Source organism: Hylaeus volcanicus, chromosome 8 (genome assembly GCF_026283585.1).
Source record: "Hylaeus volcanicus isolate JK05 chromosome 8, UHH_iyHylVolc1.0_haploid, whole genome shotgun sequence".
NCBI classification, from domain to species: Eukaryota; Metazoa; Arthropoda; class Insecta; order Hymenoptera; family Colletidae; genus Hylaeus; species Hylaeus volcanicus.
Window position 1 is genome coordinate 16,198,335 of NC_071983.1, and position 27,095 is coordinate 16,225,429.

At 43.5% G+C, this 27,095-nt stretch overlaps 1 protein-coding gene across 15 annotated transcripts in view; it reads left to right on the plus strand.

Moving 5' to 3' along the window:
• LOC128880862 (tyrosine-protein phosphatase Lar) overlaps positions 1 to 27,095 on the plus strand; it is a 589,166-nt gene that overhangs the window by 249,130 nt on the left and 312,941 nt on the right. For all 15 annotated transcript variants that reach the window (XM_054131372.1, XM_054131374.1, XM_054131368.1 and 12 more), the window contains one exon: positions 6,195 to 6,333. In XM_054131372.1, the coding sequence (XP_053987347.1) occupies positions 6,273 to 6,333 (61 nt within the window). In that variant the 5' untranslated portion in view covers positions 6,195 to 6,272. The remainder of the gene's footprint in view (positions 1 to 6,194; positions 6,334 to 27,095) is intronic.

The following is a 27,095-nucleotide window of genomic DNA, read 5'->3' on the forward strand; positions in this document are numbered from 1 at the left end:
ACGAGAAAGAGCGGACAGATTTTAGAATGGAAGAATAGAAACGACGGAGATACCGTGGAATTTATCATCGGATACCGGCGCACTGGCAGCGGCATTAAATTAACTTACGCGTGCTTTGGAATTTTTTTCTTATCAAAGGAACCTGGAGCAAAGGAACGCGTCTCTGTCCTCGGAGGTACAGGGTGCAAGACTTTTCAACGTCAGCCAAGAAAATTCCACTAATCGGCGCGAGAAAATTACGCAGTACGATGCGAAAAAATTCCGATAAAATTGCAATCATCGAAACGACCGCCTTACAGAGGTGTTCGACAAGAAAATAGCCATGGGTTAATGAGTAAAATCTGGTAGAAACCGACGAATTCGCAAAAAACGGTCAACAAGGAAAATGATCTCTGAGATGGAGGAGTTTTTGGGGACGTATGCAAATTTACAGTTCTGAATAAGAAAAAGAGGAAACGGGTACGAAGAAGACTCTGACAAAAATTTAACTGAAAGAACTTAATACCGTTGAAGCACGACCATGGGTCTCTCGTGATGCGAGGTTGGATATGGTTGGTAAATTGCATCGGGAAAAAACTAGGCCAATTTTATATATGTATAAAATTATATAGAGGGCTAAATTTATAAAATGAACTTATGAAATATAAATGAACTTTCTTCTCGGTAACGAGACCAACCTTTTCATATATTCATCCTCTTCACAAATAAGGTAATTCGCATCCTTAGCTAGGTTATCAACGTGTTAAGATCCTTAAACGAATCCTACCCCAAATAAAAATAATTAAAAGAAAGAGTTAATTAGTCGGTAAATGGGTGTAAGAGTAAGGTCGTCGGAGAAAATTAAATAACGATTTTGCGAGAATATGCGTTTATTAAAAATTCCCGTAGCGGGTGTTCTCGTTACCAACAAATGTTTCATCCCCTTTATCAAGACTTTCCGTAGCTAGCAAGAACGTACGAGCGCAAATAAATATTTGTTCAACCCCTCCCCCAGTTTCGCAAAATTTATTCCCACGTTGCGCCCTCGATTCGACACAAAAGAAGCTCGACCTCGAGTAGAAAATTATCAATGGTATCATCGAACCGATGACGCATCGCCTCTTGACACCGACGAGCACGACATCAAACTGAAATTATTGCGTTAGCGCGTAATTGTTTTCGCGTTTTCTCGCATCTAACGGCACGACGGTAAATGGACGGGGTTGTTATTAAACCGTAACAACGTCTAATCGCTCGCCAGTACGGCCTGATCGTCGCGATAGCTCGGTAATTTAATTATCTTTGTCCCTGGCAGCGACGGGCGGGTTTCCTGGCTCTCTTTTCCCCGTGCACGTTCGGTCGCCAAGTCATAATCGATACCCCCCTGTAAACGAGAGCGCTGAATGGCGCTCGGACTTATTAAAAAATTAGCGCGCTCGATAATTGGAGGCGATAGTAATTTCTGTTCCGTTGTGCGGCTCTTTGTTCGTTGAACGAGTTGCGCGGCTCAGAAACGCGTATCCGATATTCCAGAAGCGGGGGTGTACTTTGCTAGACGAAGGAGGCGACGAGAATTACGAGGGTCGCTATTCGAAGAGAGGGAGGGGGGGCGAATTGTCGGGTGGTATCCAAACGAGAACGAGAAAGGGGACAACCGCGAACGAAATGGATTACTTTCCCGATGATATCGTCGATATCGGTCAATTACGCAAGCCGACGAGAGGTTAGGGTTGGTGCGTACCTATTGCGTTTCGCGACGGTGAGGTTATCAAGAATTCTTAAACGAACCCCGGTCTACGTGAAAATAATTAACATTTTGAGAGGAAAAAGTTAACCACTTGGTTCGTTGCCTGAGAAGGTCTTACTTTGGAAAGTTTGCGACTCTTGAAATTAGTATACAGCAATTGTTTCGCTCAATTGAAGAGCTTAAATGGGAGAGATTAAAGCTACGTCCGCGTGATAAAACAATACTTCCAACACAGTGTTGAATTGGCCCTTGTTACGCTAAATTCCTGTCTCGTTGCAATGACGAGCAACGTGGGGAAAAACGCGAATCTTATTACGTTTCCACGATTAAGACTAGAGAGTATTCGGACATTAATTACGCGGTAATTAACACGATGATTACTCCGCAATTAAACGGTAATTATTGTGTGACTACATTTGAATCGTATCAGGAATTGGGTTACATTTTGCTGAATTCCGTTTGTGTCGGAAATACGAGAAACGTAAATTAAAGATGCAAACTGCTCTCGTCATAATCTTGAAAGATTGTAAAGAAATTTTGTTCAGGCCATTAGCGATGAAGCTAATCTTCTTGATCCCTCTAACACCATCGGTAATTATTCAAAAACGATGCATATTCATACATACTCCCTATTTGCTTATTCTATTATTTCGCATATGTATGCATATATTCTGTATATATTTACATTAACCTGCATATATTTTGCATATATTCTGCATACGCGTCGCGTATGGTGTCTCACGTGCAAGGTCATCTACGGTCCACTTATGTATCACTTTCCAAAAAGAAAAATGCAAAATATATAAAAATATGTTGGAAATATGCCACGATTCGTGCATATATTCAAGTATATGCAAAATCTAAGTTGATGTGCAAAATGTAGGACACATGCAGATATGTAAAATGTATGCACTTATGCAACATACGCGGAATGAAATGTAGACGATTTAAATTCCTCAAGAACAAAACGTTTTTCTACCGAAGTCCCATTCTTGCAACTTCATTCTGTTCAAATATGCATTTGCATAACCGTCCGCGATCTAGTTATGACTCGTTTCGTAAAATACCGTACCGTTATTTATACTCCATCTGGTTCTGATATACGCGCCCGAGTGCTCGGTTTATCTTCGAGTGTCGTAAAGATAGCACATAAATATAAGACGTTACATCGTGGATATCGGTAATCAGTACGAGCGACACATTTCATACCTTCCTTTAGCGAGAAAAATGCAACTTCCACCCGTAAGAAAAATAAATAATATTCGTAGCGAGAATGGACTGGTCAGAAATGGTTAACAGCGATCGAAACGGAGTGGAGATGACGGAGATCATCTATTCAGAACATTTGTATAAACACCAAATTAATTTCATCGAACTGTTTCGTCACACTATCACAAGTGAAAGGGAATGACCAAGCTCTCGCAAAGTGAAGATTGCAATGGAGTGCAAAAAGGACTCGCGACTTTGACGGAATACCCACGCTGTTATTCACTTTGAGATGCTGGAACCCAATCAAACAACGAATGCAAATGTCTATCGTGGACAGCTGTCGGTATCAAATTCAGAAATGATCGAGGAACGATTGATGAACATTAAAAAGGTATCTTTCCACGAGGGTGATGCGAACTGTAGCACTGAGAACGTTGGGAAAAATTTGGATCTTCGACCGCAACAAAGATTTCACTGAATACCTACTGAAAATTCCCAAATAATCGAGAAGTACTCCACGCGTTAACAGTACAATTTCACCGAAATTCATTCTTCATCGACCTCGTTCGTTTCGCAAAATCGACGCGAATCTACACCCACTAAAAGGCCCGAGATACTTAAAGACGTGGTGGCTGTACGGTCCTCGGCTGGTTCGGTTCTCCGTAGGACGCGTTAAATAATAGAGAGACGAGAGAAGGAAGTTATTCGGAAGTGCACACGGTTGGCCACTTACCCGTTCGGAAAGAGTGTCACGTTGCCGGCGAGGAGGGTGGTTTCTTCGTCGGATGGAAGCTGCCCGTACTCCCAGGGGCCTCCCGAGTTCCGTGGTTGGACGACGAAGGGTCCGAGCAGGAAAGAGAAAAAACCGGAGACGAGTTTGGATCGGACGAGCACAGGGGCGCAGGCGTCGAAGATCGGGTCGCGGTATCGCATCGCGATTTCTCTGCTTTTCTCGTTTGGCGCGTGTTTGTCGAGGCGGTCGCGGATCTCTCGAGCCGCGTTCCGGCACCCTCGTGGTCGCCACGAGCACCGTCGTCCCTGGGAGTACCACGCGGACAAACATCGAGCTAGAAACTGCGATACGTTGGCCAGAGCACGGCGGCGGCTCACCCCGGACATCCTCTCGCGCGGGGGACGCATGCGTCGCGTTTAAACCAGCGCTGAAACCACCCTCTCTGCGCGCCGTCTCTACGTTTCCCTCTTCTTTTCCTCCGTCTCGTTTCCTCCCGAGCGTTCCCCTTTTCGCTTTCGCGGTTCTTTTTCCAAACATCTGATTCGACCATAATCCAGGGAACCGGTTAAACGAGACTCGACCTCTACACGCCCCGATTTCGACGTTTAAATATCTCGGATCGTAGTCGAATAGCCGATCGTCCATCGGTCGTTTCCGTAGGACATCGTTCAACGCACGAAAATCTTAGCTCGCGCGAATTCGTAGACGTTTTCGTGGCAGGATCCCCGTAATCAGAGGGGATGAGACGCGCATGCGCTAGCCACGGCGGTAGGCCGCGAGGGGGTATCGTCGCGGGGTATGGGGGTGAGTCAGTCAAGCCGCAGCGCGCGTTCAGAAAAGTACCCTTAACGCGGGCTCGCATCTTCGCGAGGTATTTTCCAATTTTAACCGCGAATCACGAGTCACGCGCGCGCCTCGAGCCTGACGAACCACCTGCAGTGTCTTTCACTGGGAGTAAACGGTGAACCAGTGCGTGGAAAAAATTGTAAACACCCAAAGTAAACGGCACCGGGAAGAGTTTACGAAGTGACATGGAATTCAGTTCGGGCTCGGCCGTCGGGAATTTTACGAAAGTTCGGTGAACCAGTGGAGAAGAAAAGTGTTGGATAAGGCGGAGGTCGTCACGATTATGACACAGGAGCGAAAAGAACGCCCCGAAGGACGGTTTTAAGTGTAATTCGTGGCAAACTCGAAGATCCTCGCGCGACCAGAAGTCGTCAAACTCGAACGAGTTAGACTCGAACGACGTAGAAGACGGAAGTCTTGTCACGAAACTCTCTCCTGCGAAACGCATCGAACAGTGTTCGACTGGTTGCGACGATCCTATCGCAAGCTTCGAATTGTAGAATTCTCCCCGGAACCAGTCGTAGCGCGAGTGGAATTCTGGAGCACGCGTTGCTCGAGCGGCGGATGAAGCAAGCGGAACGGAAGGATCCGGGTAGATAAAATGCAGGGGAGCGTAGGGAACCGCGAGTGGTGCGACGAGGCCGTACGAGCATCGGAGTCGATCAGTCGAAAGATGTAACTAAAGCTAACGGGAGCCGAGTCGACGTTTCCGGGTACAGGGGTTACCGCCTGGCGCGACCAGTCTCGACGGAAAGTTTCTCGAAGGTTACCACTCGGGCGGTGGATAGTGAAAAATATGGGATGGTCGTGGAATCATCGAAAGAAAGAGACGAGATAATCGTTCGATGACTGTCTACCAGACGAGGAGGGTATGCGGAGAGAGCGAGAGAGAGTCTGGAGAGGAGCAATCGAGGAGGAAAGGTGGAAGACGCGTGTTCTCGATCTGCTTCCTTGTTAGCACGTCGCTGAAATCTTAGCAAAGACGAGGGTGAAGAAGAGGAAGAAGAAGAGGAATCTGTTCGTGCGGCGAAGAGGCGGGGTAAAGAAGAAGAGGACCATCCTCGAAGGAATACGTCGGGAAGTGACTCCTCGAAGTCGATTCATTTTTTTTTCTTTTACAACGATCGCCGAGGAAACAGGAGGAACCCCGCTAGAGGAAGGATGTGAATGGCGGAGCGACTCGGGGCCGAGCACGTCGACGAACGAAAATGTGCGGTCGTTAATGATATATGTTCGTGAAAAAAAAAAGAAAGGAAAACTTGTCGCTTTTATCTTTCGCCGTTTGCTCGCGTGATCGCGAGATTCGCCGCGTTTCCAAGTAGGATATAGAACGCCCGTGTGTCGGTGGTAAATGGCGCGTGTCGATAGTTACGTTCGATTCCCGCTGAATAAGCGTTTCCATTTCCCTTGTTCGCGCTTGTCCGTCACCTGCCGACTAGTCACCGGTGAAGAGTATTTTTTTACGCGTTGCCAGAGTTAGCCGAAAGTTTTTCACCAATGGTGATACGCGAAGGCGTTTCTCGCTGATCCTAGCACTGCTCGAGAATTTCTCGCCCCCATCAACGTCCAGCTTGTTTTTGGCACTGCACGACGGTGATCAACGCCGTGGATTCGACGGCATCGTCTACGAAAACCGAGTGGAGGTGGTATGTTAAGACGAGGGTGATTTGTTTTTCATAGGTGGAACGCCGCAACGGTGGTATTAAGTGTGCAGTGATCACGGGTGACCGAGGGAAGACGGGAAAGAGGGTGGTCAATATGACTCCTATCTTCCTCGTCCTGTTGGTGGCACTCGACCCGATTATCGCACAGAATGGTGGTGAGTAATCGACCAGAGAAATCCAGTTTCCATAACAGACATTTGCGGACATTTTGGCGAACTTTTATATCGGACACTCTATTCGCCTGTTCTATCATGCTTAAGACAAGACTGTTGTGCCGAGAGTGTGTTCGCGCGAGGACTCCGGACGCTGCTCCGAAATCGCGATCCCCGTGGATCGTTCTCGCGGATCGACGGGTGGAATCGGCTCTTCTCGAGTCGATTGTACGTGGACGCGTTCGAGGAGGTTGCTCCTTTGGGTGTTCTGTGATCGAGTTAGATTCGGACGATTTAACCCATTCACTGCCAAACAAATTTAAAATGGTGCGCCTTGGACGCCAGGATTTAATACAGATGCGTAATCTACAGTCGATCCTATAAATATTCTTACCCTCTGTGTTTATCGAAGGAATTTGTCTAATTTAAATGATAGGTTCGATGTTTCCAAATAAATTTTTCATTATATACAAATGTAAAGTTTATCCATGTACAAATTTATCGTGAAACATTTATTTGAAAACATTGAACCTATTATTTAATTTAGATAATTTAGACAAACTTCTTTAATAGATGTAGAGGGTACGAATATTTATGAGACATTGTAGGTTATTATTTTGATAATAAAATGTATTGAATTTGTTGTTTTAAAAAAAAAATTCACAATCTCAGAAGGGTATAAACTTATCCTTTGAGTAATTGCTATCAATTTGAACTACAGGACATCTCATAGTTGACAGTTAATGGGTTATGCGATAGAATTATAACAAGCTACTCATTCACGAACTTTCCATTTTCTATATCAAATCGTCTTCGAGATCTGTAATAATGGAAGCTGCTCTCAATTTGTAAGGAGTATTCCAAGAGTAATTTAGAAATGAGAATTTAATCGGGTGCTTGATATATCGTCTTTCACGAGTTCAATCATTGTACATATATAGTATTTCCACATTGACCGAAAACAATTATTTCGATTCAGCCGTTTCGACTATTGTAATTATATATACTCTTCGACCTCAAAATGTACCGGAGAGAATCAGCTGCGGGTCGCAAATGTAGGGTAACTCGATATTAGCTTGTTTGGACCATTCTGTATTAAGTGAAATCGTAAACAAGCAGAATTCAACGGTCATTCGATTTAAATAGGTATCACAAATAGAACCAGAGTGTTATTGCTTAAAATGAAAGTGAAATTCTCTTCAGGAATTTAAATTAATCACAAACAGATCTTGAAGGTGTTAGTAGAAAATTGCGAATACATTGTCTAATAAATATTCCACGATGTACGATAATAACCTTAATTAGGTGTATACCTCGACGAACGTGTGAAAACTCGATACGCTCGAAACTCGATCCTACTCAATGAGAACGATTCGCCCGCTCGAAACATCGCGATGCGAAATACGCCACGATTTTTGTTCGCGCGTGTGTGCACCTGAAAAAAAGAACTATAAGGATTGGGGGTGTGAGTGGATGGGGAAGAAAAAGGTAGAAAGGCGAGCACCAGCGCGACGCGCTTTTGTTCGTGGTCTAAAAGCTCGAACGTCAAGGACAGTTTAATAGAACGGGCGAATTTGTAAATTAACGCGGCGATACACGTACGCAAAGCAGCTTCAGAGGACACAGGACCGGTATAGGGGTAGTTGCCCGACTGGAACTTGTCGGTGCAGCTCGCAACCCCCTATTACAGTGTTTTTTTTTTCTTTCTTAAACTGAGGTCATTCTAGAATTCAAAGTACAAACGAAAATTTAGCAATGTAGATAGCTTGAACATTTGTTTGAATATTAACTTATTTGCGGTTAACGTATACTTCTCTCTATTCTTTTATTCAGTTTATCACTATTCAGTAGATGATTCTATTCTTACATTTTCCGTTAATGGAACGACACCTGAATCTTCGTAACCGCTTGTTTCGTTATTTGGAATAAACAATAATCAAGTTTGAGGAGCACTGCAACAGTAGGCTAGAAAGCTCCGTTGTCCCCCGAAGCAGCAACTATAATACGCACCGTGAAACGAGTAGCGGGCGCGTTGGCGCGCTGCGCGATAAACGCGCGTCGACGCTGGTGCACGCGTCCGCGACCGGGCAAGCATGAACGTTTCCGATGCGCATTTAGTTTTAGTGCGCGACGAATCGACGGCCGTGCGCCGTTAAGTTCGGGGTTGTCCGTCGCGTTTCACGCGGCACGTGAAAGCCGCAAACGTATCGCGTACCGCGTCCCGTGTCGCCGGAAATTCGTGAAAAACGTCAGGGACCAGCGTGCCTGGACCTCGTCGAGAAGAGATGGCTTTTCCAACGCCATGGAAGCGGCTCTCCGTTCTCTAGACACTAAGACTATCCGACGGACAGACCAGAGAAACGCCTCGTGGGCCTGTCTGTCCAATCGCATCGACTCGCTCACACATCTCGCACGAGTACAGCGATCGTATACTTTTTCTTTTACAGATATTATTTTCATTTGGATGTTGCTACTCACTTACAAACCAGTGTGCAACAGCAACGTGTAGGTTTGCAGTGATTATTTGAAAATATGTACTGTTGACACCCGAGAGGAATGAACACATGATCCGTTCACTACACAAATCAATTAACTCCACCAGTTACATAAAAATTGCGACATTACTGATGATCATTTTTTGGCTATTCTTTCTTATTAATTGTATATACCGTTACATGAAAGCTACATCTGTATTCATGCATTCTAGAATATTTATTTGAATTTATATTATAAGGGGAATTAAAAAATGAACAGTTTAGATTTTTTCGTCGCATTTCTCAGCTTTTTCTTTTATGGAGTTAATCGATTTGTGCAACGAACGGCTCGTATGAGCTTCGTGGGTTCGGAACAGACGTACTGGTTGTACCCTTTCGTCGAGTTCATTCTTCTCACGCGCCAACGGTGGGGTTGCTTTTTTCCATCGAGTATAAACATGTGTTTGACATCTACCCATTCTTCCAAAGGAAAAGGCAGATTTTGCATTTTTAAGTAGATTAATGTAGGCACTTGATAGTAATGTTGAGCAAAATTAATTTAATTCGCAGAACACGATTATAGCATAATCGCACTAATTGTACTGTAATCAAGCGGTAACTGCCATGTAAATGCGGTGTAATCATAATTATAAATCATTGAGCCGTGTATATCGTGTAATTACTTCCTAATTACCGTGTGCTTACATTGTAGTCGCAATTACGGCAATGTAACCGTATTACATTTTCCTCGACGTTATTTACTGCGCGCACGTGTCCTCGCGCTTGGTAAGAAAGTTTCGCATTCGCGTCTTGCGCGTTTCCGATTCTGTCGATCGAGTCCCTCGTCGAAAGCATCGTTCGTTTAGAAGTGATTAACCGGATATAAATAAATTTACGTATAATTTTAGAGTAAATGCGTGGTTGCATATCATTAGTTTAATAGCATACTAACTGGAATCAGTTACGAATATTGCGCGGTTGTTTTTAGTTGAGGTTACATGACCGTATGATATTTTAAATTATTACCCTCGGTTAAATTTAATGTCGTCGACGTTATAAAATTGCTACAGCGAACTAATAGTACTCTAATAGGCAATTTAGCCTCCCGAACCGCTCAGCTGTCCGACAAATTCAAATCCAACCAAGTCGGAAAATACTACATTAGGTTGTCCCGTTTTTTTTTTCTTCTTTAAGTAGAAAAGATCGCGTCAACGAGACTGGCGAGGAACGCCACAACAAAAAAGAAGCGAGAACCGCTAAAAGTATCTCGACGAGAGGATGGACTCTGTATCCATACTTAATACAGATCCATCCGCTCCGTGTCCCGCCCATGTCGTGGAAAGAGATGCGCCGAGGTCGGGCAGGAAGATTTCCTCGGAGGTTCGCTCGCTGTCGCGCGTCCTCGAAAAATCATCCTCGAGGGTAGCGGGACGAAAGCTCCGCAACCAGACTTCCTGCACCGGCTTCCTGTCTATCTATCTATTTATCTTTCTCTCAGGTGACTCCGTCTCTTTTTTCCTACCCGAGCCTCGGTTACCTCGTCTCCGATTCATGCTACCGCCTCTGGCACCGGTGAGCTTCGAAAAACCGCGAAGCCAGCGATCGGACGCGTCAGGGCGTCCATGACGACTAGCAAAGGGACATCACATCTGTGGGGGGCGTGGATGTGCATGACAATTTAGACGCTCATTCTATAGGTGTCAAGCATCATTACCCTCGAAGCGTTTGTGCCATTGAGCTCTACCTTTTATAATATTAATTGTTAAAGTTTACAAAGTTTCGTCATGCATCTGGTCCAGACTCTGTGTCGCGCCGAACGTTGACTCATACTACCAGAATTTACGATATCACACCATTGACAGAAACGTATCACGAAGCAGTTGGGAGAAGTTATGAATTTACATGATTTAGATATTTATTTTATAGGTAAGAAACATCATAACCCTCGAAACGTTTGTGCCATTGTGTCTTAATCTTCATAATATTAATTGTCAAAGTTTATAAAGTTTTAATATTAAGACAGCTAAGGCCCAATGGCTTATACGAATATTGAAAATTTATAAACTTTGACAATTAATATTATGAAGATTAAGACCCAATGACACAAAAGCTTCGAGGGTTATGATGTTTCTTACCTATAAAATAAATATCTAAATCATGTAAATTCATAACTTCTCCCAACTGCTTCGTGATACGTTTCTGTCAATGGTGTGATATCGTAAATTCTGGTAGTATGAGTCAACGTTCGGCGCGACACAGAGTCTGGACCAGATGCATGACGAAACTTTGTAAACTTTAACAATTAATATTATAAAAAGCAAAGCCCAATGGCACAAACGCTTCGAGGGTAATGATGTTTGAAGCCTATAGAATAAACGTTTAAATCGTCATGCAAGTCCACGCCCCATAGATGTGATGTCCCCTTGTAGGTAGAGGAATGTAACCTGTTCAGGAACGATTTTTCTTCACGCTTTTCTTATACTTCTAACTGTACATCGGAAGTAACATACAACACCAAAGCATAAAATTTTTACTCCTCTTGTTCAGTGATTTTGTAATGAATAAGTTATTGTCAAATTTTTGTTCTTTTTAATATTGACAGTAATTGTAATTATAAAAATCTGAACGTCTATATATGCGGCCAAGCGCATGAAGAGGTTAACGGCTGGCAAAATGAAACCAAGACATGTTTACGCGCTTACATCTTTCATAAATCATCGTTTCTCTTGTCTCGTGCTTTTTCCACCCTAGACAATTTTTACGAGGAAGAGAAATGCAAATTTCTCTGTCTTTCTACTCGCAAGAGATCGTTAGAAATCGAAGAAAATGGTTGCCCCCTCCCTCGAAAAAATGAACGCCTGACGCACATTTGAAGGTTGATTCGAAAGACACGCGGGCCGTTTCCACGGTGTTTCGTCAAACTTTATCAGCGTGTATTTTATTAGACGCACCGACGGGAATAGGAAAAAGCATGGCTCCGCAAATGTTTTCCTTTCGAGTTACGCGCGCACCGGAAACCTCACGGTGGCAGAAAGTATTTCGACGTTCGAGTAAACTTTAAGCGAGGGATTATTTTGTTCCGAGCCGTTCGTAGAATTTTCGAGCGCGAATTAATCGAGCAGCTTCGCGAAAGTCCGCTTTGCGGGTTGTTTATCGTTTTTCTTTCTATCGGGAAAATTCACGATCCACGTGTCGCTGATAATGGGCCTACATGCCAACACCAAGTACAGCGTAATCATTCTACGATGCTAAGCAATAAATCTCGACAATAATAAATCATTAAATAAATCTCAATAAATCTTAACACATTCGCGACTGGTGACGTGAATTCACGTCACTTCCAATTCTATTCCTGGTTATGAAAAAAATTATGAAAACCTCTTTATTTTATACACTTTATATTTACAATATTGATATTTCAGAACATATTTTGTAATTTTTATCTTTGCCCTAACGATACAGATTTACGATGACCAGCTTCAGGATTTTATTGTTTTTGTCAGTACTCGGTATTAGAAACGTAAGATATCTGCCGGTCGCGAGTGTGTTAACAATAAATCTCTCCTATCGAATATCAATTTGATTTCGTTCTTCGTTGGAATAGCGATAGACCAGTAATCACAGACGAGAGGGCGTCAGTCCATTAATGAGAGTCTGAGAGGTCCCTAGTTACCAACCTCACCCAATTCATCCCACTTCAATGTTGACGTAATTATGCCGGATCTTTAATGGCAAAGAAAGTAGGTGCTCGGACGTTCGTTAAATATAAGCTAGGCGAGATGAATTTTGTAAGGAACGAAAGGTACCGAGGGTTAATTTCGCGGTGCGAGTCTCAACTACGATCATGAACATATCGAGTAGGTATCGGGTCTCTATCCAAAGTGTATACCGATGCAAAGTGACTATCAAACAAGTTGGGGGTTTCAGAACCGGAGAAGGCTGCGACGCCTTTATAATTCATGGAAGGTGAGAAGCTGCCAGCGGGACGCTTACTATTAGCAAAAGACTAGAGTACCTTGACATTTTTATTAACCCTTTTCACTTTGGAAATGTTTCAACGCTTCGTTGCAGTGCCAGTAGAGTATCCCGAGTAGAAATCGTTAAATAATCAGGTAGATCGGTATCGCAAAGTGCATTATTATCGAAATATTTTTGTACTCATAATCGAACTCTTAAACGCATTCGTTGTTATTTATTATGCATTAAAACCCACAGTTCCGTTGTTTTTCAATTTTTTTTTTTTTTTTTTTTTTTAATTAAATCCATCGAGTTTCCATTGTTTTCCATTATTTTAATGAATATTTTGATCGTCCATCTCGTCCAATTTAGGCTGGTCTACAATTTTGACATACAGCGAAGTTAAAAATGACGAATCGATTTAATCCTTCGCCGCCGGGAATTTATCATATTTTATCCTTTGAAAGAGAGATTATTTCCTGTTAATTTATACAACCGTGAATTATTATTCGATAATTAATACCGACGCTAAATATCGCGAACCTGGAGAGATAATCCGCGACAGTGACGCACAACTCGCGGACCACTTTTGGCTCATTATAGAAACATTTACGATCCCTTACGTACTTGGACAATTCAAATTCACATCGACAACATTTTGTAAATTCTGTCGCCATTAAGTTTCTCGGCAAAGTGATCGAAACACCACTGATTTATTACTCTCAACTTCAACTTTACCCAAAACGTGTAGCGTTTGCAAAGATCTGGCGAGGAGTAAAACTCGCTAGATTTCGGGTATCTCGAAGCCCTAAGAAAGGGGATGTAACCAGACATTCAACCCTTAAGTTCACTTTCGCGAAACTTCCAGACACGTACGCGCCAAGGTTGCCGGAAGCTAGGAGCGCTTTCAAAATATCTTCACGCAAAATTCCCTCGACAGGACGAAATTTTTGATGGGTGGTGCGAAACCCGTTTCAGAATCGCAGAACTTTTTCCCACCAATCGTGCCGGTCTGACGCGACGACGAACCTTCGTTTTCGTAATTCGGCTTGGTTTACGCGTTATTTATCGTCGCGACAGTTATTTACATTCCGTTCGATCGCGCGTTATGGACCACGAAGCGTCGCGACCCTCGTCTCCTTTTATTGGTACAGAGCAGTGACGTGTCGAAGCTTTAACTTCTTTCGAAACTTGGCTAGTTTCATGGTTTATTCTACAGGTGAATAATACAGGCTTACTAACATACAGGAATATTAGTTTATTAGAGGTCCTTCTCTAGTTTATACATTTTTAACATTCTTGGGGATAACAAATCTGACGAGTTTGAACTCGTTGGAGGACCAATGAATGTACGTGAATGAACCCTCTATGAACTCGTGTAGCTTTCAGGTCACATGGTAATACAGTCACTCCCATAAATCTTCCTACCCTTTATATCTATTGAAGAAATTTGTCTAATTTAAATGATAGGGGCTTCATGCTTCCAAATCAATTTTGAACTATGAATATGTACATGAATAAACTCCACACATGTATATATAATACAATTACTTTATTTGGAAACATGAAGGTACGGACACTTATGGGACTGACTATGTATCGACATTTTACCAAATAATTTTAGTTCTTTCACGAGACGACTTATACGTCCGAATTATATAATGTCTCTGATAACTAATGACAATATTGATGGCAGTTAGTTGAACTATCAAACTAAATGTCTTGCAAGTTGCCCGCAAGACAAAAATTCGACCCATGAAGGGTTAAGAAACAAAAACATGTGAAAATGTCACAATACAATTTAAACTTGTGTGTCAGTGATGCGTATAATTTTTACTCAAACCACGACATATGTCACACGTATTCTTATCTGTGACATTTCAGCCGTTCGCTGCACAAATCGATTTTGAAAAACATTTTTGAGAAACAGTTTTTGAAAAATCTTAAATTTAAGTGCCTAGTACTTGGTGTGACCATAACTTTTTATATTCATAATAACTTTCCCGAATAGTAGAAACGACAAAACATTATTACATTGCATTATTATTACTTGTTATTATTATTATTAATTGTACATTATTTCGTCGTATTTCTCAACTTTCTGTTTCATGGAATTAATCGATTTATCCAACGAACGGTTCATGTATCGAATGGTCCACACTGTCACATCAGCGTCAAATTCCTCCCAGACTAGCGTCTCTAGTGAAACGAATTCCGCTGATACCACGCTTATTCTACCAAATACACCATTTTCGCTAAAAAAAAAAAAAAAAATAATCTTAGCGTACACGTGTACCAGGGTGCATGCATCGCGTCGCTCCTGCTGCCGTTTTTATCGGTAATTGACAGAGTAGACGTACCCGACGAAACGAGCGGACGCGTCCGAAAGGGGCAGGAACGGGTCAAAGCTTAACGCGCAGCGCAGCGGGTAGTCGAAGGGGGGGAGCGGTAGCGGTGGGAAAAAAACTGACAGCGGCGATAAGCAAAGAGCGCCGGGACTAACGATACGCGACAGCCTTCCGCCGCGGTGATTCTTCGTTTGCCAATTTTTCAATTTCGTTCCGTCGATGTTCCCCGGTAAATTTCGTCGAACCTTTAATTCCCCGTTAATTGGAAAAAAAGTGGCAAAGGTGAACGAGAACCGCGCAGGGGAGGGACGAGGTTGACTGCGTTACCGAGTTTCAATTCCGAGGACGCGGAAGTTTGGGATCGCGAACGGTCGTGAACCGCGAAAGCCTACAACCGGGGTTAACGATAAGGTAACACGGGAGTGGGAGTTTATCGACGTTAAAGAAAGGCGAACGGCGCTGAGACGCGAGCCCCGTTGCTTGGGATTCCTGATAACGAGGGAGCGCGAGCGAAGGTTGAGGGTGCGAGGCGTTGGCGGTCGCGGTCGCGGTCGGAGCTTATTCGCGGCGATGTCGAGCGAAGGTGTGCGCGCACTGGCACGTCGAAGTGGCACGCGGGAGGGCCGCGAGAGGTGATAAAGTAAAAAAGTTACTCTAGCTATTTTATGGGATCCCTCGACGGGAGGTCCGCCGCGCGATCCTCGGGGCTGGTAGGTGGCGAGGGTAGGTTGCAACCACCGGCGTCATCCCTCCTCCTCGTCTTGCAGCGCATCCACCGACGTTTCGTTCTTGCTTCCTGTCCACCCCCTCGCGCAGGCTTTTACGGTATCGAACGAGTGTCGTCGGGATAAGCCCGAGGTTGGCCTAGACTCGCAGCAGGTATCGCACCGTGAACGCCTGCCAGCCGATGGGAACCGGGGGCCACGACGGGGGTTGCGCGGAGGAAGTTGGCTTGGCCGCAACATTCTCGGGTTTACACCCCTGTCGTGAACTTCCCTCCGGATCCGGGATTAGCCGCGGTAGGCGGCAAACGTTCGTTCGGGAGTTAAACTGATTTTCTCGTAGCATCGAGCGACGCGGAACGCGTGCAGGGCTTCCGCAGACGCCTAGACGTCTCTCGACCCCAGACTACCGCGGTGTTTCTTTCCACGAATCGCGATCTACCTGGCGTAGCGATTCAGTGGTTCGTAATTGCTGCCTCCGATCAAGGCAGAGTCGAAGGTAACGTCTCGACGCGAGGAAATATCGCGACCGCGCGGCGTTGATAATATCGAGTAGCCAACGGAGGGTAGCTGAAAGTCCGATGTAGCTGGAAAACTGGAAATCGGTATGCGACAGGAACGGTAACTTTTCATCGCGCCAAGACGATCGTACCGTGTATCGTGAATTTCCCCTTTTTTCAACCCTTTTCCACACCCCTGTTTTTCCAGTTTCTGTCCCCCTTCGTCCCAGGCGCAATTTATGGGAAGCCGAAGTGCAGTTCGCTGTTCCCATCCGGCTCGAGGTGTCATCAGGCATACGCTGGCACGCGCGAAATCGATGTAATTGACGGACGTATATATTCGAGGGAAAAAAAAGAGGTCGGTTCGGGCAAGGGAGACTCGCGTTTTCTGATTCGACGCGACTGTTGTCCAATTTTATTCCGGTAAATATGATGACGTTTTATCGTCCCTCCGCGGTTTTTCGAAACGGTAGTTCGACCGCGGAGAACTGTATTCATTTGTTTCGTTTAATATTTTTGTTGTACGCACTGAAATACAGAGACTATTTTCATACCGAAATCATATCTCATATTGGAAGTGTGTAGATCGTTAAGATTGTTCGCTTTAACGACTTCTTAATGGAATATATTAGGTCATCCCATAACTAATGTCGTCTTGTACGGTACTGTTAAGAGACATCATTTTCTAGATCACACATAAAAAGGATAACAATAAAGGAATGCATAAATGAAATCGTTTATCACGTCCACCATACATTTCGACCGGTGCAACGTTTTTTAACCAGAATAAATTTAACAATATTGGACACGTAAAATCAGTACCATACGAGTCTTCTAAATCAAATCACGAATAGTTTGAAAAGATGAAATTAGGGCGATTATGATTAAAGTACACATAAGTTTTAATTTCTTTCACCGAAAATTAGCATCTGAAGACGACATTAATTATGAGGTAATCTAATATATTCCATTATGAAATCGTTAAAACGAACAATCTTAACGATCTACACGCTTTTAAAGTACTTCGCCCTAATGTACGTAACTTTTCCCATTCGATCAGAGATCACTGCTAGAAAAACGATCCAAGAACGTTTCGACGTCCTCGAAGGATACAGGACTTTAAACGGCCACCGTCGTTGAATCCAGTTTCCGGCCAAATAAAAACGCGAAATGCCGCTATACTTCACAAAGGAGTTGTTATCGCGAGTTGTTATAGCGTAGCGACTATTAAATGAGAGGCGTAAATGCATTACATTGCATATGCATGATCCTTTCTCGTTTCATAAGCACGAAACTGGAATAGCCTCCGGCGCGCCCGTTCTTCTTCCCCTTATTGGCAAATGGCTACGTTGAAAAGTCAGATGCGGCGTTGGATTATTTCTGTTTTATATCGCGGCGTCGTACGATCGACTCGACGACGTGGAATCCCGTGTGGGGCGAGGGCGGAAGATGCAAGGAAGCGCGGAAAGTGAAAGAGAGGGGAAGTTTCCAACTTTTCCGGATGCATCTATTTTCTTGGCCCCGCGTACGGCGAAGCTGAATTAGAAAGTAGTGGCAAAAATTCGGAAAGTTTGCGAGTCGGTTGGTAATTTGCAGATAGGAAGAGGCGAATTCTGGGTGAAATTATATCATCGAGTGGCGGGGAAGGGGAGAGGGTGTGCAGTGAAAAGCAAATACAGAAGAAATAGCTAATGCTAACTACAGGAAAATTAAAAGTAAACAAGAATTTATTTGCTTCGCTCGTTTTTCATTCCAATCAAATAATTTATTTCTATAATATTTGGCGTCCGTGCATGGTGACGTTAATCTCGTACGACACCCTGTTTAAATAAATCGCGATAACATTTCGAGCGACAGAATTCGACGCCTGATTTTTGTTTACATTATCAAACTAATAGCTACGAATCACGTCGCCTGATTTCGGTTTCGAAGCTCGAACCATACAGAATTGCGGCAAAGAAAAATTGCTCGCGGAAATTTGCGGTCTGAAACGTCAGAGCATGTTTAGAGCACCCTATGCGTCATGCGTGCACAGAATGCATTATTCCCGGGTTGCGCATCTTCGCGTCGAAACTACGTGTTTCGCCTAGTTTGCGGACGAAATAAAGTCATTACTGTATATAGTAACCAGTAATTTAAAAATATACTTATACGCCCGCTCAAAAGTATGTGGACACTTCCTTAATAGACACAAGTATATAATAAAAGTTGCAAATCAATTAATGTCAATCATATCATTAATGTTTCGATGTGTTTGTGTTGCATTAGTGAACATATTTTATCGATAGTTTTTGTTTTAATAGTACATTAGAAAAGGAAGAGATGGAAAAGGAAGAAAAGAAATTAGAATGGTAGAAAAACTATGGAGATAACTGTAGATAATGTTAAAGTTTCTTGTACAAAACTTGGATACTATTAATTTCTTCATTATATCCTAAGTAATATTGTCTCATTTATTTTGTAATATTTCGCCATAAATATTTTTAATATATTAAACATTCTTTCGGAGCTTTTCTATCAAAACCATCTCATAGTTCCACTAGAAATTTGAACGTGGAACTTAAAACATTCAATATTATTAAATGTTGTTAAATACTCGTTCAATGTAGGAACAAAATTTGTACAGTGATAAGGTAGTAAGTTTCCATATATTTATGATCGAGGGTGGTACCAGTACTTCTGTAGTATTTTTATTTTTCGACAACGGTCGTACTATCGATGGAACAAACGCTCGCGAAAATTCCAGCTAATCCCGCGAACAGAACATTCCTGCATACCGTCGGCGACGTTTTGATTTACCAAACGTACGATGGGATTGTTCGTTTTGCTTCTGCCGCTTCGAAAATTATTTTACTACTTTCCCCGTGCGCGGGAATGGTTTACAAGGGGTTGCAAAAAATCAGGGAAAGCGAAACAAACGAGCCAGGGCTGTGGGGAGGGGGAATAGGAGGGGAGGGGTCGAATATTTCGGTCGGGCGCAATTCCTCGGCGTGGAAATAAATTTATCTTAAATAATTTAATTTCGCGGATGTCGCTGAATATACGAGCTCTGGGGCTCGGGTAGCTTCGCCGCGGGTTTCACGCGCATTCGTTGGAAAGTTTCGCTTTTACATCGTTTCTACCGGAGGATACGACGCTACTTTTGCCTTTTAACGCGACTAACTCCGCTTCCCAGTATATTATCGGACGAATTTATATCGTCGGTCGAAACGGATGGCCCCCAAAGCGTGCGGAACATTCCTGAAATTTCGAATATTAAATTTATGATGGATCGCTGCCTTTCGCGAGGGTCTGCCGTTCTCCGGGAGTAGAGCCAAGGGAAGCTGATCCCACGGGAGGCTCTGGCGGGGTGATGGAAGTCGGAAAATAAAGAGGCCGAAGTAACGTTGTCGTCGAGGCCAAGATATACGTTTCATCGTCGCAACGCTCCTTTTTCTATATGCGACGCCGAACAGGCGCGATCAATCCGTCGTTCCCAGCTCCATTTGTCGATGACAACGTTGGGAACTCTCCTCTAACGAACTCTGTAGGGTAAACTTGCCACAATCGTGAGCCCTTGGAGACTTTTTCGGGACGAAGTATTCGTCGAACGAAGTGACAAGATGTGTAAATCAAAACTCTCTTCTACTTTACTTTTTATACGACGGAGTGTCGAAGACTCTGAGAGCCGCGACACTTAGACGGGAAGGTTGGCGAAATTTTGCTGCTATTCAGTTGACGAGCTACCGTGCCATACCTTCGAGGCTTTCAACTGCTTCCCCATGCCTGAATGCCATGTGTCCAGATAGGTTTAATAATTGCTTTATATATTAACTATATATAAAGTAAAGAATGTATATATAAAGATATATATTCAATTATGTTTTTCGTTTTGACAACATTACCCTTATTCAATCTTAATTTTATCCATTAGAATAGTTTTTCGATTAATATTTACATAATATTTTCTAACTGATATAATGATATAAGCATTAAATATTATGTGAGTAATACATAATAAAGCATCGGTTGTCCTAGCAAAAAGCCTACTAATAGGCTAACGGTCGATAAAGTGCTAGAAGTTTATTTTCTGGGCTTAGCTGAGAATGTCTTCCTGTGAGCTAATACATTTGTCGCCTCTTTATTTCTATTTCTTCAACTTTGTTTCGTACGTGCTGCTTCCACGTTAGCTTTGTATCTATGCGAATTCCTAGGCACTAACCACTACACTATTAGATCGCATTTATTAACATTACAAGATTCGTAACAATTAACCACCTGGTGTTTACGTTTTCGTCGTTGGAATTCCACCAGCTCTCCCTGAATTCAAAGTACAACTCTCCTACCTTTCGCGACCTCTTATTTTCAAATTCGGGATCGTCTCGAGTCCACTTGTTCCCATTTTCATGACAACCACGATTCCTGTTGCGCTCGCAATGTCGTCGGGAACGTTTCCAATTGCTATTAACGTGCATCCACGACGTGGCAACTTCGCCCCCGACTCGGATTCGTATCGCGTCGTATACTTTCAAACGGTCCATTAACCGCACGTACGATTGCGGTAGGGTTACTTATCGATTACTATTATAACGGGGTTCGAGAAGTGCAGAGGAAGCCGAGGAAGGCAGCTCACGCTCCCTTCGTTCGGCTCGTGGTCGCATTTGTATGGACGGCGCAGGCGAGTGTGTCGCCGTTCCACATAGTAGCACCATAATTCGCAATAACTGCCGTAATAACCGTGCCTCCTTACAGGCTCGAATACTATCGGGGTAATTGCCGCGGTAAAAATGCTTCAAAATCCCTTTTCTTCTCTCTCTTCGAGGGTGTTTTTTTTTCAACTGCGCAGCTTTCGGCTCGTTGAACCAGGGAATCGTTACCGCGATATACTGCTGATCGCCGCGTGTTCTACTTTGAGGAAAGTGGAGTTTGCGTTCTACGTCCCACTTTGTTTTTTTTTTATCAAACTGATGGACGAAAAATTAAGTCAATTTTTCTTGGTAGCGAAATTGCCTTCGCTTTGGTTGAAAGAAATTAGCTTAGTCTTTGACTCAAAATATTCCTACTAAAATAGTGTAGGATTTAGTTTGGTAATGACAATTAGTGTTACTATCGCTACAGTGGTGGTGCAGGTTTGAACCAGGGGTTTTACTGTTGGTCGCACACGCACTTTGACTTTCTTACACTGATCTTTTCTCTTCGCCCTTCGGTTAAAAACTGGACTCTTAACTCTAAACATTCGGTCGATTCCATTTGCTTTCTTCCAGGCACACATCAAATTGTCCCGCGCGGTCCAAACAGGGTTTCTTTAAGCCTCAGGTTCTCGTCGCTCATGCATTCATCGAACTCACTCTAAACCCAACCACATTTATTTTTCATTCGACCTCGATTGTCTTCAAAATCATGCTCTACAATAGCTAACCCTAAATACACGCTTCTCTCGCGCTGTAATTCCGCCAAAATTTGAAAGAAATTAAACATTTTTCTGACTTCTCGACACGCCAAACTTCTCAGCGACGTCGATCTATCTCTGTTTCCGTCGTTACGAGTTAGCTAAAAACAGAATCGACGCGTTATTAATTAGACGGTGTAGCAATCGGCGCGAATAGACGAACGCCTTCAACGAAAACCCTAACTACCCCAATTTGAAAGAAATTAAACATTCATACGTGTTAGATACTCCCACGCCAGGGTACCTTCGCTTTTGCGCGAAAAACGATGGCGCAGCAGCGAGGTCAACGCTTCCCATGCCGACGGGTTGCCAAAAGCCTGAGGCGCACTCCTGCGTGTTCCCCCTTACGTTTCCAATTTTGCCTCGCATCTACTTTTCGCGCTACTTTTTTCCCGACGACGAATCTTTCCACTCCGATGGCGCTCGTTCCGAGAGCGTCAGCTCTCTCGCAGCGGTACTCCGGAAGTTGTCTACCGGCTGTCACCAGTAACGTTGCAATTGCGCTACCACCACCTCCGCGAAAGTTTTGTTCGTGGGTTTGATACGGGATCGGGTTACAGAGTTACCGAGGCCAGGGCACGGGATTTCGAAACTTGCGCGTTCGCCTGGCGGTGGTAAAACCCGAGAAATGGAATCGACGACGTTTGCAGGACTCGGGAACGAAACGCGAGAACGCTGTCTTGAAATTTCATCGTTGAGGTTTCCTCTGGGCGAACCCGGCACGCGCTTTTGCTTCTTTTCTCGCGGGGCGAAACCTTCTTGCCGCCCCGGACGGATCGATAGCGCGTACCTTTTTCCATTCGCAAGATTAATAAATCCATTTCCGGCACGCCTTTGTATCGCGCTGGCAAAAAAATCAGCCGACCCACCTAAAAGCGAACCGCGGAAGAATTTCGATGGAAATGCCCCGTCTCGATCCCACGGAGATTGGCGAAATTCTGATCTGGATAAAAATTGAGAACCGGGAGTAATCGACTATTCGTTAGTCCGCGAATTGAAAATTAAAATTCGAGCAATGGAGTGGGAAGTTTTCTCGCAATGAGCGCGCGTTAAGTACGGTTGTAACGCTAGGTTACACTTGAAGAAGATATTTCTTATGGATTATTCTTTATTTTCAACGCTACGGTTCTTATATGCAATTCACATCAACTCCACTCTTTTGTTAATTACTCATCACTAGTGTTGATACGCACGAGACGAGATCAGACGAGATTTCTACGATCTCGATGTTTAACTCCAAAAATCTCGAAACATGCATATCGATCTCGAATTTTCGACAATTTAGAATATACGATCTATACAATACAGTTAAAATACAGATTAAAAATTAATTTCTGACAATAGTTACATGAATTATTAACAATGTTTGTTCAAGCAATGATCGAGAATACGACTTCGCTGTAATATTACAGCGCGTGGACAGCGGTAGATGCTTTTTCTAAAAATGTATATATTTCTATACATATATATTTCTATAATACGTCGCACTGCGTACCGATTCCCTACGTATTATTGAGTTTAGTAGTCTGTGTCAGGACATAAGTGTCTGTAAGACGAGTCTAGTAGAAATATTGGTTTGTCTGGAAAGTCCATGTTGATTGTTGGTAGTTGGTACAGATCTGAATATATCGAAATAATTGAAAATAAATAATCGTGGAACAAAATCGTACTTATGTAATTCAATAAATGTATGTCAAAAGTCGAATGTACCTTTGAATTTCTCTTAAGAATTGGCACGAACTTTCTGGACAACCCAATAGATACAAATAAATGTTGGTTGGCTTAGTGTTAGGATCGACATTTTCGATGAAATATATCATTAACGAGAAACGATCTCGAGGACACCAGAAAATTCCTGTCGAATAGAAACCGATTGGCCGTTGTCGCGAGTACATTGAGCCGAACTCGAGAAGCGGTTCGCACCTGATGCCTCTTACCCGCTTAGACTTTTACGATTCATCGATCGAGATCGTCCGACGCTTCTGCATGGCGGAGGCAGCGGCGAGCGTCTTTCGCGAAATTTACAACTCTACTTTCTTTCTAGCTGCCCTGGAATGGTCGTTCGCCTCGAAAGAAACGAATGTAATGGCCACAGAGCGATATACGTACCTCGAGGTACGTATGTTGCTCCAATTGTTGGACTCGCCACTTGTATTATCCGCGTTGCGATAGATTTGTCGACGGTAAACCTGTTAGCGACGTTATAGAGTCCAATAGATCCAGCTAACTTACTCTGTTAACCAGAAACAAAGGTGTCGTTTATGTTGCGTTGTCCGTGGGTTCGTTTACTTTTCACTGAAGCACAAGAAGAAACGAAGATCCGAAATAATATTATACAGAAGTACAGTAAGCTTCGGTATTATTATCCAAGGGTCCGTATCTGCGCCTGAGGACCAGACCAGATCCCACCTGATGAAGGTGATGAGTTCGTAGAATGACAAATGAACGTCAAATGTCTGATTATTTTTACCAGTTACTACTGGTGGGGGTTCTTATTCAAACGAACTACCCAGTGACAACAAAAACGAAAGAGGAGAAACTACCCTCTCTACTAGGATTTCAGCGAGGCAGGTACTTAACCCTTTGGATCCAGTCCTTCTGATTTCAGTATGTTTTTGTCGAGCTTAACTCGACATAGGTCTGGGTTAGTAGAAGTAGAATTTAACCCTTTCAGACCTGATTTATTTTTTGTTCTCGTACTAATGCAATTTAAATTTTAGGGTTAACTTGGACTAAAATTAGTATAGACAAAATTTGAAGAAAGATCCTAATAGTACAGTTTTCGAGGTAAACTGATCTTTCTTCGTGTCCACAAATAAGGACATTCGGCCTAAACGATAGTGTCGATAATTTTTAAATTTTGTGTCCTCAATTGTGGACGCCATGTCTGAAAGGGTTAGTGTTCAAATGATTGTATCTGTGTGGGGAGCCACAGTCGAGAACTCTCCGCTACAATATATGTTACATTTTCGTAATATAGAAGTATGTATGTAGTTCGAACGAAAAATCTAGGTTAAAATACTCCGTAAAGTCTTTCTTCTCACTTTTTCGCTGACCTCGGTTTAAACAGAACCCCGCCATAAAAAAAATCAGCCAGTGAAAGCATGCTGAATATCCTCGGCGAACGAGTCGGCCGAATTGCTCTTTCTTAAGTACCCCGTTACGTAACCGGAAAAATCTTGCGGGCTCCCTTTTTGCGAAATGCTCCTCCCAGGATCTTTCTTCGCTGCGCTCCGCCGTTTACTTTTCATTTTCCGGGTTACCTTCGACCCCTCCGCCACTGTTCCAGCGATTCGAGAGCCTCTGAGACGCGACCGCCAGGAAAATATCCAGGATTTCGAAAGGCGATCCGGAAGATCCGAGTCTCCGTGACTTTTTGTACTTCTGATTTCCGTCGGAAGTTGCCCGTAAAATCGGCTTATCCGCGAGTTCGCCGCAGAAGAATCTCGCCGGAGGAAAATTACGCCCCCGACTTGCACGCGGTTGACCCTTACGGTCCGTTCCCACCGTCACCCCCGCCCCCGCACCTTTCCCTCGCCTCGCCGGGCACTGCTTTCATCCTAAGAATCTTCGCGTTCGTATCTTAACAGCCCATCTACGTTGTCTCGAGTACGTTTTGCGCTTTTCTTCTTATTCGCCTATTCTTTTCCTTCGCTAGCCGAGAGAGAGGTTTATCGCGAGCTTTAACCGCCGCCCGCTACCCTTCCCATTGCGAGAAACTGCAAATCGTTGGACGCTATTTCCACTTTGTCGACGATAAAAGAACTCCCCCTCGGTGTTTAGCCCGTTATTTTCTCTGCATCTACCGCTGTCATTGATTAGATCCACTTAATTGGCCTGCGAGGAAGTTGCACCTAAACGTCCGCTCGAGCACGATCGTTACCACCCCGAGGAACCCGCTCCGATCGTTTCGATAATTGCAAAGCAAGTTTCGAACGCTCCTTCGCGAAAGGGCTCTATTATTTATTTCCTATTTTCATACACCAGACGAAGTTTCGCGACTCCTTGATACGCCAAACTTTCCGACGGCCACCTGTCCCTGTTTCCTTCGTTACAAGCCGGGTAAAAACAAAATCGGCGCGTTATTAATTAGACGGCCTAGCAATCAGCGCGAATAGACGAACGCCTTCGACGAAAACCCTAACGAGCTTTCTGTTTGAGGTGTTCCCAAAGCCTCGGGTTCGTGCGCCACGCGATCGTGTCTCCCTTTCGTCTCGATTCGCGCCCGTCTCCCGGTACATCTTTCTCCCTTTTCCGAAGCCGCGTTGTTGAGAGTCTCGCAAACTGGAAACTCGACGAATTAAGTGCTAACTTTGCTCTCCCGCGAGAGACTCGGTCCAACGCTTCCTTCCGTGTTGCACGTCGGAGAACTGGAACGTCAACGCCACCGTCGACGAGTCACGTACTCGAACTAATTGCAGTTTTGTACAGAGCCGCGAATTTTGTTTATCCGTCTATTCGCACGAGGCCTTGTTGCATGAGCTGAATATTACGATATTCAGTTGGAACGCGTAAAGGAACATCGAGCGCTCGTCACAAAAGTAAGCAAACTCGCGAATCTCGTAGAATTTCCAATAATATTTAGCATTAACCCTCTCGATACCTCTCGAAAATGTATTAGGTCGTCCTAAAGGTTCATGCCATTTATACCGCTGCTACTCAAATTAACACGTTGACTTCCGGACTAATAATGGTGAAAATAGCTACGAAGGTAAAATTTTATTTTTACACCATTTAGATATTACGAAATGTAACATTTGCGGTGGTACTTATTTTTGGAACTCCTCTAAATTGTATCAGTTCTACCTAGATTCGTTTTCTTTAACATCTCACCTTCAAAATTTATTTATTTATTTGCTTCGGCGAAAATTCTTGTCACCCATATGTGGGTGACGTGGCGCTGAACGTGTTAATGACTCTCTCATTTTACAATATTTTCTCATCTTTTTAACGTAGTCATTATACCGTCACTACACAATTTCTGTAGTTTATTTTTTTTATTAAATATTGACACAATCTTCAGCACGAACTTATGAGATGACCTAATAATTTGTACATAGCATCACAAGAGCGACATTTTGATAGCGAGGTATCTCGTCCATAAATTCGTCCAAATTACGCTTTAGTAGCGGGATATCTCGTCTAATTCATCGGAAGGGTTAAAATGGGCTTCGGAATACTTTTACACCCGTGATAGGTAGCATTGCTTGACATAAAGTCAATCCCATAAGTATTCGTACCTTTTATGTCTATTGAAAGCATTTGTCTAAATTAATTGACAGGTTCGACGTTTCCAAATAAATTTTTTATAAATATATACATCTTTGAAGTCTACT